A 6,460-nucleotide genomic window follows, 5' to 3' on the forward strand; every position below is an offset into this window, starting at 1 on the left:
TCCTCCCCCTCTCTTTCCTATCTTGATAATCCAGGTAAATATAAGGCCCAGACTGTCAGCATTATTACTTATTTCAATGATGGTCAAGTTAGCAGAAACATCAAGGAATCATACTTATCAGACTATCCCTAACTTTTAAAGTGCTCTTTGCACCATTTTTCATTTGTGCCAATCTGAAGTGCATGGACTAGACAAGCAGGTTTAAAAAAAGAATCAAAAATCAAATGCAGCAGCAAACTAAATCCCACACCAAAGGCTATCTTGATTCAATTTTGTAATTCAACAAGCCTCCACACCTTAGTTTTCTTAAACTGCCACAGAAATTCTAGAGTGCTGCCAGAACCACAGGGTTTAGGAAAAGTTTGCTGCAAAATGCTCAGGACTTATGCAATTCTCAGTTTATTCAAGACCCCACTGTGAAAACAGAGCTGGTGTTAGTGCTGTTTGTCAGGAAACAGCTTCCTGCCCCTAGATAATCACAGAGGCTACACAGCATACCTTTTGGGGAAGGAAAGCTATTTTCTGATCCTTTTCCAACAGGCGTGGCTGGCAGAGACAGAGATGCCTGGACAGCTGAATCCATCTTTTCACAGTCTAGAGTTGGAGAACTAGGAGCAGACTTCCTAGTAACCTCCTGCTGCCTTTCCCGTACTGCTAACTCTTGTCGTAAGTCTGGAGGATTTGAAAGGGGAAAAAAACAAATATTTCAATTAATGGCTTGATTCATTCTAAAATACACCCATTGTGCTCATCTGCAGATGCATACACACAACGTTCTTAAACCAAACTGATATTAACTCCTGAAGACCAAGCTGAAAGGAGACTCAATCTTGAGAAAGGCTGTGAATGTAAAGTAAACATGCTTTAAAGATCAAAGAATGGGAACAGACAGGCTTTGGGCTATGCAGTGAAGGTCAACAGGTCCTGGCTTTTCAGAAAACGAGGTACGGGAAAACAAATTTCAGAATTGTGGACTTACCAATGAAAGTGTATGTTGTGTAGGTCTAGAGACTGTACACAAAAATAAGTCAGCTGGCCCACTGCCATGACAAGACAGGAAAAAGGGAGCTTCTCAAGCAAGTTAGACTCAAATTGCGCAAAGTATTATAGGTCAATATCAGCATCTTCCATCAGAAGTGACCAGGTAGCCAGTAATCTTCACAGTACCAGCAGAAAATGCCCCTCACAGAAAATCATAGAGTCCAATTGCCTAAAACAAGATCATCCCTCTGCAAACCATCCTATACAAACCATTATCTAAACTCTACATAAGATCACCCTCAGCCCTGCCGCAACATACACCTAACACCCTAACCTGCCACAGGTAAGGCAAGGAAAAAACAGCAGCCAACATCCTGCTTCTATAAAGGGTTGCCAATATACGCTCAAGAAATCCCAGGAAGAGAGCCATGTCCCCTGTTACAGAGGAAGGCAAAAAACCCCACAGTCCATCCCAATCTGACCATGGGGTGAAATTCCTTCATGACTCCAGATATGGCCATTAGTCTGACCCTGAGCAGAGGGGCAAGACATTCTAGCCAGAAACTTCCAGCTTTGGTCCCAGTGGAAGCATTGGCACACTCCCATCAAAGTCCCGAGCCTTGGCTGAAGCCAACATCCATTGCCTCTGAAGAAGGCTCAAAACTACGTTAACACATGTAGCAGACAGGGGACATCCAGGCAACCAGCAAAGCCCAGAAGCACGGGAATACCCATGGCAGAACACAGGCATAGCTACACCTAGATCCTCCCTGATCAGTAGCTGTCCAACCACTTCTTGAACACTTTCAGTGAAGAAGAGTCCACAACTTGCGCAGGGAGTCTATTCAACTGCCTCAGGATTCTAACAGCGAAGAAGATTTTTCCAGATATCCAATCTAAATGTATTTTTCTGCAACTTCAAGCAACTGGTCCATGTCATACTCTGTAGCAAGGGAGAAAAGGTGCTTTCCCTCCTCTTTAAGGCAGCCCTTCAAGTATTTGAAGTCTGCGATCACGTCTGTTCTTAAGTGCCTTTTCCGTAAGCTGAACAGGTCTAGCTCCTTCAGCCTCCCCTCATATGACTTGCTCTCCAAGGCTTTTATCATCTCTGTTACCCACCTCTAAGCCCTCTCTAACTTCTCCATGTCCTTTTTAAAATGAGCTGCCCAGAACTTCACACAATACTCCAAGTGAGGTTTGTCCAGTGCCAAGTAGAGAGGCACTGTCACCGTCCATGTCTTGCACCTCATACTTCTATTCATGCATCCCAAAACCACGTTCGCCTTTCATGTGGCTGCATCACGCTGCAAATTCAATACAAGTCTGTGATCTATCAAGACTCCCAAGTCCTTCTCCATAGCGCTGCTATACAGCAAGGTGTCACCCTTTTTATATCTGTGTTTTTGATTATTCCTCCTGAAGTGTAGGTCCTTGTATTTTTCCACATTAAACTTCATCCTGTTAGCTGTAGCACAACTTTATAATCTGTCAAGATACTTCTGAACTGTGCTTGCATCCTCCAATGTGTTTGCAATCCTTCCCAGTTTTCTGTCACTTGCAGACTTGCTCAAGAAGTTTCCTATGTCAGCATCCAAATCATTAATAAACATGCTGAACAGTACTGGGCCCAGCACAGACCCCTGCATGACTCCACTTGAAACCTCCTGGCATATTGACATGGACCTGTTCATTATTCCCTTTTGCTTGAGTCTATTGAGGCAGTTATCTATCCACCTTATACTAGTTTTATCTAGCCCATGTTTCTCCAATTTGTTTATGAGACGGTCATGTGGGACCTTGCCAAGAGCCTTGCTGAAGTCCAGATATATATACTATATCCACAGCATTCCCTTTATCCACCCAAGTACTTATTTCGACATGATTTATTTTTCAGAAATCCATGCTGACTGCTTGTGATTAGCCTTTCCTCCTCCAGATCCATGGCCAACATGGATAAGTAAAAGGGAATCTACATTCTAGCATCAATGGTAGCGCCATGTAGACTGTATTATAAAGTCTCCTTGGACATCACAAAGGCATTGACAAGTCTGTGCCACAGATCACATGGAGAGCTGGACACAGTTATCACCCCAAACACAAAAGCACTTCCAACTACCAACTCCAGCTGTGACTCTGAAAGTGGTAGATGATCATTTTAGGTTGGAATTTAGGAAGTTTCTAATCATCAGAACAGTCATGTTTTGGAGCAGCTGTCCAACAGGAACAATGTAGGAAAAGCCTGCCTCCCCCACTCTCCCCCACCCAACACACATACATTTTTAAGTGAGTTCAATAGGTTTATGAATTAAATTATATGATGTTATTGCCTACAACAGCAGAAGTCTCAACTCGGGCCCAGGAGGTCCTTTCCAAACCTATGTTCCCAAGTACTGATGAGGGTACTCATATGGCCCATTCTCTACTCAGTGTCCTGAAATCCCCATACAGAATATGTAGTATCACCTAAATGACTAATGCCTTTCACTGTGGTATAGGATACACATCTGTCTCACTCTTTTCATGAGCTGCCTTATTTTTCCTCTATCACAGCCTTAAGGTACTTCTAACAATCTTAACAGAAAATGCTTGGGTTTCTAATACTCTCACTCCTGTTATAAAGCTACACACAAAAACACTTAAAGAGAGGTGTGGGAAGAACTTTGAAATTATACATCTAACTTTCTACATTATCTCACAAATTATTTTTGCTTGCTGCTCATAAAAATGAGTTTCTTTTATTTTAATGATGCTAAAACTTTCTGAATTATTGAACTATAAAACCAGAAGGACCTCTTGTTGATCATTCAGATACTTCTGAAGATTTGTCCCCTAAGTTTACATACTTTTTAAATATAATCTTTATGACTAGTATTATTGAAATTTGCAACTTTCATGTAATATTTACTACTCCTTTTTATTCTTTTTTGTCAATTCTGTGTCTCTATACGTTATGTGTAGATTATATAGCTATACAGATATATACTTATAGTATGTATGTATCTCTCTCTAGATATAGCGATATACATACAGTATAGAAGTAATTTACTGCTGTTGGGCATCGATTTCTGAACCAAGTGTCCCCATTAATCAGGCTATCAGTTGTCACTTATGAGATAATTTAGTTTTATCTGGCCTTTAGTAATGTCTTTCCTTGAACCTTCTATGCAAAACCCTTTTGCAAATTCCTTGTTCACTGATGGTAGCCTAGAATGCATCATTCTCTGGTATCATTAATCCCACAAGTTTCATTGCAATCCTTTCTGAGATATCTTCAATATATCAGGCAATTCCCAAGAGGATTAGAGAGAGCTGAAAAGAATCCTCAAAAGACAGCTAATATTTATTTCCAAGTAAAATGCCGATCTTCTTCCCAAGAGCACATGCAACGTCTGGTCAGCAGGAATATTTGGAATACAGATCTGGCCTTAACTCAGTTTTCATGTGTGATTTGCATTTCACCTGTAGTGCTTACATTTAACACACAAAAAAAGGCCTGAGTGGTTCTCATCATTTTTGTCTACTTATCAGCTGACATTTTTCTCCCCCTCAACTGTAAAAGAAATATTAATAGCAAATGTTAAGCATATGATTTCTAACATTTAAGGTTTGTATAGCACAACCGACTTAAGTCCCATGGTGTTGGGCTTTATACAAACATGAGTTTTAGTTGTTGCATGTCTCTGTTAACAAGGGAACAATGCGTTAAGCCATAAAATCAATCCAACAAATGGTACCTCTTGCTTCGTCCTTTAACCTCTGTACAGAAACTAGCAACGATTCTTTGTCATCCAGCTCACTTTCTAAAAATGCATTTCTTTCAATAGCCTGGTTCAGTCTTTGTTCAAAGTCTTCCAGTGAAACTATTGTAGCCCTAGAAACAAAATCCAGAATATTAGGGTCTTCAGCTTAGCTGTCAAAGAACATTTAAAAGTATAACAGAGGAAAAAGGTTAGCAGCGTCTAGTTTCAAATCCAATGCTTGAGAGCTCTAGTAATTCACCCTGGAAATAACTTTTCAGAACCAAAGAAGTGAGGCGTGTAGGCTGAACAGGACAACACTCTAGCAACTGGACTCCCAGAAGCATAAAGGAAAACAGATGTGCTAGAGCTGATATCCACGCTCTGCCATTGCCTTGGCCAGAAATAGACTTAAAAAAGCCCTGTTTAGGGTCAGTCAATGCTGTACTGTACCTTCGTATCAGAAGCAGCTGCAGGGTACTGCCTCTGTACTCCAAACAGCTGACAGCCCGAGGAGCTAAGGCAAGTATGGAACCCCAATTCAGCAAGTTGAGCACTTAAGCATATTTGTTTATGTTTTTTTATTTGATTTATATGCTGCCCTACCAAGGCTCAGGGCAGCTCAGGACTGACAAAATGTGCTTTTAAATGTACTTTATGTCAGCTGACTGACAAGGCTCAGAGCAGCTTACAATAAAAACAGATAAAATATTACATACAATAGTAAGTGATAAAACATTTCCCAAACAATACACCAGAACTTAACCCCACCTAGTAAAAACCTGCTCAAAAAGGAGGTCTTAAAATGTTCCCAAAAGATGTTCAGGTTCAGGCTCATGATGAGCCTTAAAGGGGAGGGAATTCCAAAGCTGAGGATCAATTCCTGAGAATGATCTCCTCTATATTTTTGCTGGACAATGGTGCAGATGGAAGTTGCAGGAGGTTGCTCTCAGTGGACCTTGGGGATTGTGACGGAACATAAAGAGTCACTTGCTCCCTTATGTAGAACCCAGACTGCTTGCGACCAGTACACTGAATTGCACCCAGAAAGCTACTGGAAGCCAGTTCAGACTCTGGAGAACTGGAGTAATGTGCTCCTGGTGAACCAAACTGTGGGAAATACCCTAGTGGACCAAAGAGAAAGGCACACAAAGGCATGAACTCAAAATAAGGAAGGCCACTTGCAGGTAGAAGGCCTGTGAGTGGAGATCCTGCATCCAGTATGGAAGTCCTGCCCCAATCCCCAAGGAAACAAGGGTAGGCTCAACAGTATCAGGCCACAGACTTGGAAATAGAAGAGGATCCTCTCCAGGATGTAGTACCAGGCCAAGAGAAAGGGGAACTCTTGAGCTGCTTTGTGTGTGGACAGCCAGGCCGCTGGCACAAGGATTGCCCATAGATGGACTGCAGTGACATGCAAACAGGGATTTCTGAGGTATAGTGAGAGACCCCAAAGCAGAGAGCCTATCTGGTCCCCGTGAAGATGGGACACCCAAGTCCTGGGCCTAGTAGATTCAGGCTCTGGACAAACACTTGCTCCTGGGCAGCTCTTAGACCCTGCTTAGCTATCAATTGTGGAGTGTATATATATGATCTGAATCTACACCTATCTGACCACTGAGGCACAGGTGTTGGTTGGGGGCCAGAGTGCAGAGCTGACAGCAGCAATGATTAGCCACCTCTCCAACCTAGGAGTGGTGGGCTGGGACTGAGGCTCACTGACCTAGTTGTTATGCCTGGCA

General features: G+C 42.2%; 1 protein-coding gene across 2 annotated transcripts in view; it reads right to left on the reverse strand.

Moving 5' to 3' along the window:
• Positions 1-388: 388 nt before the first annotated feature.
• The window catches only part of NDEL1 (nudE neurodevelopment protein 1 like 1), a 47,573-nt gene continuing 41,501 nt past the window's right edge, over positions 389-6,460 (reverse strand). For both annotated transcript variants that reach the window (XM_019513657.1, XM_019513666.1), the window contains 2 exons: positions 4,716-4,852; positions 389-672 (listed from right to left, as the gene is read on the reverse strand). In XM_019513657.1, coding sequence (XP_019369202.1) covers positions 404-672; positions 4,716-4,852 — 406 coding nt within the window. In that variant the 3' untranslated portion in view covers positions 389-403. The remainder of the gene's footprint in view (positions 673-4,715; positions 4,853-6,460) is intronic.

This window comes from Gavialis gangeticus, unplaced genomic scaffold (assembly GCF_001723915.1).
Source record: "Gavialis gangeticus isolate Ggan-Ray unplaced genomic scaffold, GavGan_comp1, whole genome shotgun sequence".
Taxonomy (NCBI): Eukaryota; Metazoa; Chordata; order Crocodylia; family Gavialidae; genus Gavialis; species Gavialis gangeticus.